Here is a 12,093-nt window from a genome sequence, read left to right as displayed (position 1 = left end):
ATTCACCGACAGCATTCCGACAAAAGTCTGTTAACCGACCAAATTAACCGCCTACTGAACCGATGTCCACCCCTAAATGGGATGTCAATTTGAATGATAAATATAATTTTTTTCATAACTAGCTATAATATAATTACAGGGCTTTCGTCTATCGCCACGCGTAATTACCAAAGTACCATTGCTATCTGACGCTTTAATGATTTGCATTACTTAAATATCCTTCATGTCATGAGATCGATAATGGTGGGCAGAGTATGTAATGTGTAATTTAATAAAGCTTATCTCGTAAGAAATCTTTGTTGTGGCTTGCATCTCTACCGTCCATCTGGCACTCTATAAGCGAGATCGAACTTTTTGATTATGACAACAACTCTGGGGAATGAATATGTTTCGAGCTCCTTTATTTTACCAAATTTTTCTGAATTTACTGTTTAAAATTGTAATTGTTATTAAATAGATTATTCCGTCAATTTTTTGTTATATTTTAATTATTATATTGTCTTGTCATATTTAATCAAAAAGTGAGACGTCTTTTTTTTTTTTTTCTTTTTTTTTTTTTTAATTATTAAATATATAAAAACCAAAGGTAGGAGTGGTCGTGCTGGCCTCCCCCACTTATATATATATATATATATATATATATATATATATATATATATATATATATATATATACATTTTAATAAATTTTTCCTTTTTCTTTTTTATATTTTTTATTAAATGAGACACGTGTATCATTTTAATTGGGCATAGCGCAACAACACATTTAGAAATTTAACAAAAAGCAAATGAAGTCACTTCAAAAAAATAAAAAATAAACGGATAAAGCAATCTATTTGATAACAAATAAAACTTTATGAGAGTAAATCAATAAAATGTAAATATTAGAAAGTGATTTGATATAAAAAAAAAACTATACTTCAAGGCCTATATATGGATCATTTTTCTCTCCAACTTTTGAGTTGGCTCCTAAATTAATTTAGTTTGATAATTGTCAATATCACTAGGTAAGCCATGCATTCAGGAATAAAATAGTAATAAAAAAGGCATGCATTACTATGGGTATGTCAGCATTCATGCATTACCATGGGGTCTACTTGTCGAAACAAATGTGAGAGGATTAATAACGAACACTTATCCACATAAATTTTGGGCTGTTTGTCTATTTGTCCAAACATGTGGATCACATGCATAAATTTCATAAAGATTCTTTTATATTTGATGGCTTGATTACTAACAATTTAGATAACAAATTGTAGGAATCCCATTCCGAGTCCGGGTCTTCAATATCAATATCAAAAGTCTATAACTATATTGTTCTTTATATGCCCTTCACATTTAAAAAACGTGGACAAATTGGTCTCTTGATAATAGTAGAAGGTTTAAGTCTATATTTAGCCAAAAGTTAACCGGAAATGTTGGAACATCTTCCCTGATTTCAGCTTGTCCAGCCAATGGTATTTCAACACATGAAAGCAATTAATTAATTAAAATCCCCAATTGGCATTATTAAATTTGAGACAAGGACAATTATGGATCACTGCTTTGAATAATCTGGTCTTGGCTTAAATTGGACACAAATGCTGGGTTTTGTGACACCTGTTATAAGATAATCTTGTACGGATTATTAATTTAACTTTTTAAACTCCTTTACAAAGATATAAACAATACAACAGCTTATCAGGAGAGATTCGAATTTGCTTTATTCTTCTCTTTGACTGATTCATGGTTGTGCTTATCTTGTGCTGAAGTTTGGGTTTGTTCTGCATGATTATCTGGATTTGTTGGAGCTGTTCTTGTATGTTTGGATGAGATGATGTAAAAGAAATGAGAGGTGATTCCCGTACATCACATGTACAACAAGGGTACAATACCCCTTTTATATGGGATGGGTCCCACAGTGTGTGAGACCTATCCCATATGAGAGGGGTGTTATATCCTTGTTGTACATGATGAAAGGGGTGGGTCCCACAGTGTGTGGGACCCACCCCATATAAGAGGGATGTTGTACCTTTGTTGTACATGTGATGTACATTTATCATTTTCCAAAAGAAATATCACTACAAAAAACTTTGCATTTAGTGGCGTGTCTACAGTAATGTACTTTTTGACACCTCACTAATTATTGACGTGTCAAAAAGTAACACCTCACTAAAATAATTAGTAGCGTGTGAGACTGACACGCCACTAACTTGTGGGTTTTCTCTACTCACCCCCTATTTATTTTAGTTTTCCCCCATTTTCTCCTTCTATCTTCTCTCTTCTCTCTTGCACAAGTACGCATTTCTTTTTTCTTGTCTTCCTTTCTTCTTTTTTGTCTTCCTATTATATGTGTTTACAGATAAACAAATTTTCTGTAAACAAATTTTCAGGAACACCGAAGAGCTGAGAAGCAACGCAAGCTAAGGAAGAGGTTGCTGACACTCTGTCACGACTTTTGCTCACCACCCTGACAGAATAATGGTGAGCTTGTTGTTCTCGAATGACAAAGCGGAGAGCTTTGGCAATTAACGCCATGAACGACGGTAGGAGGCCTCGGAGCTCGTTGTTGATCAGATCAATGGCTATGAGCTCGCTTTGCGTGGCCAGAGAGGCCGGGAATTTTGACGACAGAAGTGGTCGAAGAGAAATGCTAGGACGGAGCCGCTGAGTTAGATCCAAGGGAGAGTACAGTGCAAAGTGAGAAGAAAATCACCCAACAGTGCAAGAAAATCAAAGAGGCCTGGGGAAGACGAAGAGACAGAGAGGCATCAAAGATCCAAACCCAAATACCCAAAATGCAACGAGTACCTGATGGGTCAAAGCATGCTTCATATAGAAATTGACCATGTCTGATGTGCGAAGGTTTCATCTACACCTTCACACATCATCAACATGTTTGATTTATAGCCAAAGATCCGAGAAAGTGAAGCAAAGCTAGAGAAAGAGACAACTCGGTCCTGCCAGATTGCTAGCTTCTGATTTTGTGCGAGCCAAAGCTATCATGGAGGTCTCTCAGAAGACCTGGGAATATAGTTCGGAGGAGACTCTAATCCTACGCACCCCTTTCGCATAGAGAAACAACCATGAGTAAACAAGAGATAAACAAAAGCTTCTGCAGAAGCTTCACGAAAAGAGAGAAGTTCCTAGAACCAAGTGATGCGACTATAACACACAACGCACTACTATATATTTAGTGGAGACTTGATTGGTACACTTCTCCCACACAACAATGTTACAACAGTCTCTCACATGGAGTGGGTTCCACAGTGTGTGGAGCCCACTCCATGTGAGGAATTGTTGTGTCATTGTTGTGTGGGAAAAGTGTAAATAGCATTTTCCTATTTAGTGGCGTGCCAGAACGACATGCCAGTATGCCACTAATTAGTGGCGTGTTAACTACTGACACGTCACTAAATATGAATTAGTGACTCCTTGATTACTGACCTTCTAAAAAGGCCACTAATCAAAGGTCACTATTGTTTAGTGACCTTTCGGACATCCTGAAAGGCCACTAAAACTCGTCACAAAACTCATGTATTTTTGTAGTGTATATTTGACACATAAATGAACTCGATCTCTTAATGTAATCTTTTAATACAAATATAAGAAACAATAACGTATATCATGAATTTACGTATATCATGAATTTATGGGAAGCTTCTTAAGGAAGTAAATGCTATCATTCTTACCCTAGTACCTAAGAAGACAAATGCTGCAACTATGGGGGACTTTAGGCCGATTGCTTGTTGTAATGTAATTTACAAATGCATTACAAAAATTTTATCTAAGCGCATGCTTCCTGTGTTGGATTTTATAGTGGGCAGAAATCAATCAGCTTTCATTCCTGGAATAAGCATCTCAGAAAACATTTTGTTGGTTCAAGAATTAGTCAAGAACTATCATCGGAAGGAAGGGTAACCTCGGTGCACTGTGAAAGTTGATTTAATGAAGGCTTATGACTCGGTGGATTGGGATTTTATCCTACATTGCTTATCCTGTTTTGGTTTCCCTTCAAAATTCATTACATGGATTGAGGTTTGTATTACTTCTCCCCGGTTCTCCATTTCTTTAAATGGTTCTCTGGTGGGTTTTTTTAGGGATGCTAAAGGGTTAAGGCAGGGGAATCTTTTATCCCCTTACCTGTTTGTAATTGCCATGGAAGTTTTTTCTAAAGTTATGGAAGATCACACTAGTACAAGGGAGGGGTTCAACTGTTCAAGTATCATCCTAGGTGCTCTAAGTTAAGGCTTACTCACCTTTGTTTTGCGGATGACTTACTCATTTTTTTGGAAGCTAATTTGTCATCTATTGCTGTCATTAAGAATGCACTGCTGGAGTTTGAACAGATTTCAGGTTTGAAGGCAAACCCCTCTAAAAGTTCCCTGTTCTGTGCTGGAGTTTCTGATGGAATGAGGGCACACTTGCTTGAAGATCTGCAGATGAATGAAGGTCTTCTCCCGGTCAGATATCTTGGGATCCCTTTGATTTCCTCAAAGCTATCAGCTGGGGATTGTAAGGCTCTTGTTGATAGATTTACAGGCAGGATTAATTCTTGGACTTCCAAAAAACTTTCTTTTGCGGGTCGGTTGTAGTTGCTGTCTTCTGTGCTTTTCAGTCTCCAAGTATACTGGTCGAGTTTCTTTATCCTTCCTAAGAAGGTTCTCAAGGATATAAGCCAAGTTTTTAACCGTTTTCTTTGGAATGGTGGGGTTGAGGATAATGCAAAGGCAAAAGTGGCTTGGAAGGATGATTGTTTTCCTAAGAAGGAGGGAGGTTTGGGATTGAAAGACTTGGAGTCCTGGAAAACCTCGGCAATTATGAGACATATATGGGTGATGTTTGCTCGGTCTGGCTCTTTGTGGGTGGCTTGGGTGCAAGCCTATTTGTTAAAGGGGAAGAGTTTCTGGAATGTTTCTACCCCTCAAAATGGTTCATGGTGCTGGAGAAAGCTCCTCAAATTTCGACATTTAGCTAGAGGTTTGATCCGATTTGAGGTGGGTACTGGAGAAAATATCCATTTATGGATGGATAATTGGCATCCTTTTGGTGCCTTAGTGGAGAAGTTTGGCTTCATAATTGTGTATGATTTTTGTAGCAATTTGGAGGCCAAATTAAGTTCTGTCTTAAAGGATGGTATATGGTGCTGGAGACTGGCTCGCTCTGAAGATCTTGTTGAAATTCAAACTAAACTTTCAGAAGTGCCCTTGGGTATTGTTGATTCTCCTGTTTGGACCATCTCCCATTCTAGTGTTTATGTTAGTGCAGATACATAGAACCACTTCCGAATTAAGAGAAGCTGTGTCAACTGATGGCCTTTGGTTTGGCACTCTTACTCCATCCATAAGCAGGCTTTTATTCTTTGGTTGGTGTTTAAGAATAGACTTACAACTGGAGATCGAATGCTTGCATGGGGGTATAAGGACGATATTGCTTGTGTATTTTGTCAGAATGGTACAGAGAGTAGAAATCACCTATTTTTTGGTTGTGGGTTTTGTTCTCGCTTATGGTGAACTTGTATGGAACGGTGTAATATACCAAATCCTCCAAATAATTGGGAGGATATTCTTGAGGAAGGGTGTCGAAGTTGGAAGACAAAGGTCATGAGAGAGGTTCTTTGTCGGTTGGTGCTAAGTGCCACCGTTTATGAAATTTGGAAGGCTCGTAATGCTATTCGGCATGGAGGACAGATCAAAACTGAAGAACAGATATTGAAATCTATCATCTGGGAAGTCCGGTATAGAGTTTCGGGGAAGAAAAGTTTTAAGAAGAATCTGGAAAATATTAGTTTGTGTTTGGAATGAACATTGATGTTAATGTTTTGGTTTAATCAGGTTGTTAGTTGGTAGATGAGTTTGCAGAGGTTTCCTCTGTTTTGTTTGTGGTTTAATTGGTTTTGTCAGTGTTTGTACAGTACTATTCTTTTTGTTAATATCAATTTCTACTTATTCATAAAAAAGAAAAAAAAAAAGAAAAGAACGTATATCATGAAACAGCTAAGGAAATGGCAAGGAGTTATTATTGAGTAGTAATGGTAGTAGCAAGACAAGACAAAGACCAAATCAAACAACGTACTCGAAAGGAGATCGAGTGAAAGGGTTCAAAGCCTGGATGATCTTTTGGGGTGATGTATGACAATATGATTATAAGCATCTAGAGTCAGAAAATCATCCAGCGTTGGGGCTGTGCACTGCCTGCTGAAGATCTTGCAAGCCACCTTGTACATTCCCTTCTTAAATCTCTCTTTCCCAACCTCTCCTTCAATCCTAGCCATCTCTTCTTCCACCACTCTCCCAAAGAGTTCCTTGGTCACTTTCACCCCAAGCCCATCTCCATCCAATTCCACTCCATATTTCAACCATTGCCAGTTCTGAACCCTGCTAATCTCAGCAGTTGCAGCATCTTCCATGAGGTTGTAAAGAGGCACTGAGCCTGATCCGGTAAGCCACGCTGCCAAATACTGGATTCCGACCCGGGTATTGAGCCGGAGACCTTCCATGGTGCGCACTCCTCTAGGCCTTTGCAGGAGGTCTTCTTCAGTTAGTGTGGCCGCGTCTTCGCGCTTCACAGTTCGGATCTGGTTTGGTGCATTGCCCATGATGTTGGTGAAGATTTCCATGCAGGCTGGGATCAGTCCAGGGTGGGCTGCCCAAGTTCCATCATGCCCTGCCTTCACTTCTCTTAGCTTGTCCTTCCTCACCAGATCCAATGCTGCCTCATTTGCTGCTGGATCATCTCTAATAGGGATTTGTGCTGCCTGTTCCAGAAGTAAAAGATTGAAGCTTTATTTTTCAAACCAAACGTGCTGGAAATAAAAATGTGGGAATTTCCCAATCAAATAAAGTAGAGCAGAAACCTCTATGAAATGGCCCTGGACAGTAAGGCTAATTTGAATCTCTCTTGGAAAAATATTTCTCTCTCACGTATACATTTAGTTTTGCAAAGCAAACACAACAAATTTGTTATCAATATACAATTAATATTGTTCGAACAATAGTGTATGGATTACAAACTCTTAACATTATTCTAAATAAGAAATGTGTAACCACACTTTATGAATGTTATGATGTTAGAATTTGACTGTTGAAACAGCAGTTTATTAACGTTAAAATTTGATTGTTGAAAGAATGATTATCTATGTAAAATTCAAGCAAAAAATTAACTGTTAGTATAGCCGTTGTACATGTCAAAAAATATACACGAAAATAATATGCCCTTGCCAGCACGATGCACTGGGCGACACCACTAGTATGTGTCTATCCAAAAGCCATTCTAAGCCATTCTAAACTTACTGGAAGACAATTCCATATAAAACCAAAAAAATAAAATAAATCTAGTTTTTCAATGGAGGCAAATAAAGGAAAAACTTATTTTCAATCAAATAATTCAACAAACCGCAACCATGAAATTCTCAAAGTATATATAGAAAATACATACCATGCCGCCCATGGCATGCACACCACGCTTGTGGCAGGTCCTGATGAGGAGTTCAGAATAGCTTTTCATGAAGTGTTGAGTCATGCCGACAAGAACCCTGTCTGGTAGTAGGCGATCCGGGTGAGCCTGGAAAGTCTTGACATAGCTGAAGATGTAATCCCATCTTCCACAGTTCAGACCCACAGAGTGATCCCTCAGCTCATACAGGATTTCATCCATTTGAAAGACAGCTGGAAGTGTTTCGATTAGAACAGTGCCCCTGATGCTTCCTCTTTCTATCCCGGCCATCTTCTCTGCCCTCTCAAACACGCTGTTCCATATTTTTGCTTCCCTGCCAATAAGAATGAGCTTGTTTCACTCTTCCACATGGCCACATTTGGCACTGCTACAGTTACTACTAGTTTTTCTTTTAGTTACTCCTATTTAAGCTAGCTGTTTTCCAAAGTTATAGATATTAGGAGTGTAAATTAAATAATTAAATTGATTATTTCCTATCAACTTGAGCTTTGACGATAAAGGGTGATTTTGATATAGTATCATAGCAAAGTTTCGAGTTGAACTTTAACTCTATAGTCTTTTTTTTAAAGATGAATGAGTAAATTTTTACCAACAAAACTCAGAACTACAACACCCTCCAGTCTCCAGTTATGCTTTACAAAAACTGGATCAAATCTGCATAATGCAGCAGACACCACTATACACTAAAATTTCTATCTGCAAACGGCATAAAACCAGCTCACTCCTATTCTCTGTTTAACTTTACACTGAAACTCTGTCCAACTCTACAGTTTATCCGCCATTTGTTAAGCTTTTAGAATAATTTGTGATTTACCAGGCGGCAACTAGAAGAGCTATTTTAAGCTGATGTATACAACAAAAGGAAAAAATGGAAGTTGAAAGCATTTTGCTGTATTAAATACTTGTGTCTTTGTATTTAGTTATCACTAGAACAAGTACATGAATGATTTCCATTGTTGAAATTGAATGAAGTTCTGAAATGGGAATATGCATGATTTTCAGTATGGCATGGTCTGGCTTTGCAATTAGTTGATATGTTTCAGCAACTTTCAACACTTATTGTAACGCCTTTACCTTGAGTGCTCCATTTTAGGGAGATAGAAGAAAGGCCCAAACCCAGCACCTTGGGTCCGGCGGAATGCTGCATAGTTGTGGTAAAAGTAGAGGCCAAAGTCCACCAGGCAACCAGTTGCAGGTTCGCCATCAATGAGAATGTGTGCCTCCGGTAGGTGCCAACCTCTCGGGCGGACAAAAAGCTTGGCCGTTTGATCATTCAGCTTGTAGACCCTGTTCCTGGCCCTGTCATGGAAGCTTATAGTCCCATCAACCGCATCCTTCAAGTTTACTTGGCCTCTGATGAGGTTCTCCCAACTTGGTGACAGTGCATCTTCAAAATCAGCCTATGGAGATAACACCTTAATTAATTCTCAGTGTCTATTGCTTCACAGTACAATTTTTTTTGTGTTAAGGATATTCTACCAAGTTAAGGCTCCTACATATTATGCTACTATGATGGTTAAGTTTATAAATGGTAAGTTAAGTTTAGTTTATAAATGGTAAGTTAAGTGAAGAGATACGGATTCCAAAAATTTTATGTTTAGATTGTTGGGTAAGTTTATAATTGTCACTTCTTCTGAATTCTTAGTAATTTTCTGCTCGAATGGTTAGATGTGAGGGAGTCCCTATAACCTATGGTCCACCCAGTGACAGATTTTGGGGGGGGGGGGGGGGGGGGCGCAAATCCAAAAAAGAAAAAAAAAATTAGGTAAAAAAAAAATTATAAGATAAAAAAAAAAAATGTAGCCTGCTGCCCCTAACAAAAAAAATTTTCAACCTTTGATATCTGCCTATAAGAACTTTTGGCTCCGTCCCTAGGTCCACCAATCCCACCCAACGGATGGCTTCTGTGTATCGATCCATTCGGGAGCGTAGGACCGACACGAGCTCGCTTATACTTACTACTCGAATTGTTAGCCATCTAGGCAATAAAATTAACAAAATTGTTTAGAATTTCTGGTTGAAATTGGAGCCGTTGAAAGTGAAACACAAATTTGTCCCAAGTAGAATCCTATGAATACTAATAATGTTAAAATAGATACATGTATTATTAAATTAAGTCCTATATTGAATAATAACCATAAATTTGAATAATTAATATAATTTTATTGGGTGTACGTATGTGATCCTCAAATTAATACTCTATATTAACAAATATTAATACACGTACATACCATGAAAACTTTAGCACCAGAGTTGAGGGCATTGATGATCATCTTCCTCTCCACGGGTCCCGTAATCTCCACCCTCCGATCAGCAACAGACGGTGGGACCGGGGCACACGTCCACTCCCCTTCCCTTACGCACCTCGTGGCAGGATCAAACCCTGGCACTGCACCCTCATTGAACCTCCTCTTAGCTTCCCTGCGACACTCCAATGCATACTTGACATGGTTTTGAAACTCCCTCTGTAAATCCACAACAAACTGCAGAGCATCCTTGGTGAGGATCTTCGCAAACTCTTCATCATAGCGCCCCCTGATGTCCACTCCTTCAGGCACATCGTAGCCGCCCGTGACAGCCTTCTGGGCCATGGGTGTGGGATTGCCGTATGTCCCAAGGTCCATCATGTTCTTCTTCTTTGTGTGATTTTGGAGTGAGTAGTAGTGTAAAATGACCAGGAAAGCTTTGGAGATATATAGAGAAAAAACAAAGTTGTGGATGACTATGCATAGCGTTATCGGTTATGGGCTGTATTTGGAGTACTGCATGCCTTTTTGTGCGTAAGATGATCTCAGGTGTGACGCAAGTATTGTAGATGAAGGCCGAGGAAAAGGGGGTCGTGCGTGTTGATTGTTGTGCCTGCCTCGGGAGGTGCGGACCTTAGCATTATCCTATCCACCTTAGCTTGGACATATCATCGTAAACTCCACCACCGCATCTTGATATTCTTATACAGCACCCTCCCTCACTACTCTGAGTTCCGAATGTGGATTGACAGGACCTAGTGTTTTACAGGGTTGGCGAGGCGACGCGTGTGAGAGCATACACTCGTGCGGCACAGTTGGGTGAACACCGCAGAGAAGGGATTGGTGGAACAACGAAACGTGGCAGAGAAGGTGGGCGGGTCCAACAAAAGCTGGGATTGTGATTGGGCCCCGCTAGAGGACCAATCGGAGAGCGACAAGTGTCGGGCAACAAAGACACAGAGGGACGCGTAGGGCTTCAAGTCTCGTGCTACAATGCCGGGAGAACATCATTGTTGTATGTGAACATGTAAATCGTGCATTCGGTCTAAAATAGAGAGATAGAAAGAAAGCAAGAAAAAATTCGACGAGAAAATGAAAACTTGGCATTCACGAGAGAGTCATTGCATGAGAGACAGTGAGAGGCGAGAATGAAGAATCAGAGAGACTGGGACGAAGAATCAGATAATCATTGCAAACGATCCAAAGAAAGCCGTGATGAAGATTTAAATGAATATATATTAAATTTTTATTCCCCAATGTTATCGTAACAATCCCAATTAATCCTTTCTTTCTTTTTTCAACTGTAACTAAACATATATTACTCTAAGGAACTTAGATGTAAAGGGATAATAAAGTTGATGTAGCAAGGTCTAATAGTTATTAAATCAGTTATTGTTAAAAAAAAAATAATTATCCAATGATTATTAGACTTTGTCACATTAACTTTGTGAAATTTTTGTAAGATATTTGTATGATACATAAGACTACCCGCAAAAACAAAAAATGGATAACATCAGGTTATTAGATTAGAGGAATAAAGTGTTTATTGCATTACACAATACTAAGAGCATTCATAGTGAGTTATGTAAGTGTAATTCTATAGCATCATCCCGCGTACTTCTCAGGTCCATCTCGGATGACGTGGCAGCAATTTTTTATTCTTACAAATCTGCATTAAAAAAGGGTGTTAACTAGCTTTTATTAAATTAAAAAAAAAAATCAAATGAAACTAAGAGCCTCATTCTAGCGTATTTCAATCCCTTCCCTCCAAAATTTTCAGCTCCTCCCTCTCATCTCTCTCCTTCCTCTTGACAGTGCAGCTCATCCGTCCCCCTGTGAATGTCGCGACCTCTCCTAATCATCCCTGCAGATCAGCCAATCCTTAGTGCGACGGCAAATTGTGGACCTGAGTTCTTTCCTTTTCCCCTCTCTCACCAAGCAGTGTCGGCCACTACCAAGTAGTGTAGCCGCCACCAGCAGTGCCACGCTGTCGCCCACCACTACTACCACTATTACTACGTACCACCACTGCAGCACTTAAGCCAAATCCTTAAAAAAACTAAAAGAAAAAACCGAAAATAGAAAGGAAAGAAGAAAATAAAAAAATAAAAAATAAAAAAAACCCACATAACATGTACTAATTAATTTTTGTATTTGGAATGATCGTGCAACCATTCATTTTTTTTTTACTGAGGACCATTTTTTCTCTTTTTCTTTTAAAAATAATAATAATAATAATGAGTCAGTTTTACACTTTTTTGTATTTTAAAAAAATATGTAACCATACATAAAATAATAATAATAAAAAAACATTTTTCTCAAATGTGAACTGAAAATAAACACTTGTCACATCAAAAACATTTTTTTTTTTTTTTTTCAAAAAACAAAATCCCCAAAAATACTAACAAACATAG

At 38.5% G+C, this 12,093-nt stretch overlaps 2 protein-coding genes across 2 annotated transcripts; one reads left to right on the top strand and one right to left on the bottom strand.

Annotated features, from left to right (window-relative positions):
- The first annotated feature begins 3,701 nt into the window (after nucleotides 1-3,701).
- LOC133875111 (uncharacterized) lies at nucleotides 3,702-5,254 on the top strand. Its single transcript, XM_062313115.1, has 4 exons — nucleotides 3,702-3,895; nucleotides 4,079-4,173; nucleotides 4,275-4,441; nucleotides 4,574-5,254. Exons 1-4 carry the CDS (start codon nucleotides 3,702-3,704, stop codon nucleotides 5,252-5,254), a joined length of 1,137 nt encoding a protein of 378 aa, XP_062169099.1.
- Nucleotides 5,255-5,975: 721 nt separating this feature from the next.
- LOC133874507 (malate synthase, glyoxysomal) lies at nucleotides 5,976-10,148 on the bottom strand. Its single transcript, XM_062312344.1, has 4 exons — nucleotides 9,665-10,148; nucleotides 8,508-8,833; nucleotides 7,416-7,746; nucleotides 5,976-6,735 (listed from the first exon to the last, which is right to left on the bottom strand). Exons 1-4 carry the CDS (start codon nucleotides 10,058-10,060, stop codon nucleotides 6,079-6,081), a joined length of 1,710 nt encoding a protein of 569 aa, XP_062168328.1. The 5' UTR covers nucleotides 10,061-10,148; the 3' UTR covers nucleotides 5,976-6,078.
- Nucleotides 10,149-12,093: the final 1,945 nt, after the last annotated feature.

The sequence above is a fragment of the Alnus glutinosa genome, chromosome 8 (assembly GCF_958979055.1).
Source record: "Alnus glutinosa chromosome 8, dhAlnGlut1.1, whole genome shotgun sequence".
Classification (NCBI taxonomy): Eukaryota; Viridiplantae; Streptophyta; class Magnoliopsida; order Fagales; family Betulaceae; genus Alnus; species Alnus glutinosa.
The sequence above is the reverse complement of the archived record's forward strand: the minus strand, read 5'-3'. Positions and strand labels throughout refer to the sequence as shown.

Excerpts from the sequence above, each read along its gene's own strand:
- LOC133874507 (XM_062312344.1), bottom strand. The coding sequence starts at position 10,060 with ATGATGGACCTTGGGACATACGGCAATCCCACACCCATGGCCCAGAAG. Across the intron at positions 8,834-9,664 it reads CTGGTGCTAAAGTTTTCATG|GCTGATTTTGAAGATGCACT; the intron begins GTATGTACGTGT and ends TTATCTCCATAG. Across the intron at positions 7,747-8,507 it reads CCTAAAATGGAGCACTCAAG|GGAAGCAAAAATATGGAACA; the intron begins GTAAAGGCGTTA and ends TCTTATTGGCAG.
- LOC133875111 (XM_062313115.1), top strand. The coding sequence starts at position 3,702 with ATGGGGGACTTTAGGCCGATTGCTTGTTGTAATGTAATTTACAAATGC. Across the intron at positions 3,896-4,078 it reads AACTATCATCGGAAGGAAGG|GGATGCTAAAGGGTTAAGGC; the intron begins GTAACCTCGGTG and ends GGGTTTTTTTAG. Across the intron at positions 4,174-4,274 it reads AGTTATGGAAGATCACACTA|CTAATTTGTCATCTATTGCT; the intron begins GTACAAGGGAGG and ends TTTTTTTGGAAG.